Source organism: Penaeus monodon, chromosome 31 (genome assembly GCF_015228065.2).
Source record: "Penaeus monodon isolate SGIC_2016 chromosome 31, NSTDA_Pmon_1, whole genome shotgun sequence".
Lineage (NCBI taxonomy): Eukaryota > Metazoa > Arthropoda > Malacostraca > Decapoda > Penaeidae > Penaeus > Penaeus monodon.
This window is the reverse complement of record NC_051416.1, coordinates 2296590-2297183: the sequence shown is the minus strand read 5'-3', so window position 1 is coordinate 2297183 and position 594 is coordinate 2296590. Positions and strand designations below refer to the sequence as shown.

The 594-nt window shown below is 45.3% G+C and overlaps 1 protein-coding gene across 1 annotated transcript in view; it reads right to left on the bottom strand.

Annotated features, from left to right (window-relative positions):
- Window positions 1–594, bottom strand: part of LOC119592824 (rootletin-like) — a 148678-nt gene that overhangs the window by 110202 nt on the left and 37882 nt on the right. Inside the window, exon 3 of the mRNA XM_037941730.1 lies at window positions 357–527. Coding sequence (XP_037797658.1) covers window positions 357–527 — 171 coding nt within the window. The remainder of the gene's footprint in view (window positions 1–356; window positions 528–594) is intronic.

Here is a 594-nt window from a genome sequence, read left to right as displayed (position 1 = left end):
TATCAAAAATCCCGTTTCACTAACAATAAAAATAACGCCAAGTGAAATAAATAGATATAAAATATAAATATAATGAATTAAAATATATCACGCAAACAATGAAAAAGACCAACGAATCAACTTTTTCGTTCCAATCTGAAGTACGAATATTTTGGCAACGTCACCCCCCAAAAAAATAATTACAGCCACAAAAACAATCCTTAACCCCAACATGAAGAAATCACTAGATAGGCTTACGAATCCCAAACCAACAGCAAACTACCTTGACGAAGCATAAACACAAACTTTTATCACAAAGTCTCTCACAGAAAACGGGATTGCGGCCCCCAGCCACCTCTGATTGAACGCTGCCTTACCTCAGCGGTAGGGTCTGCTGGCTACGTGAGCCTCTGTGAACGTCTGTGAGTGACCTGGCGCGGGGTTGCTGGGTGTCCCTTGGTGTCCGCGTGTCCTCGAAGGTCAGGTCAACGCGGCTCAGGCGAGAGGACTCGTCGGCAGCCTCCGCCCGGCGTTCTAGGGAGTGGTGTCTGAAGGAGGTAGGAGGAGGAGGTCAGGTCTAGTTGAAAGGGCTTGATCTTGCTTTCAAAAAATTAA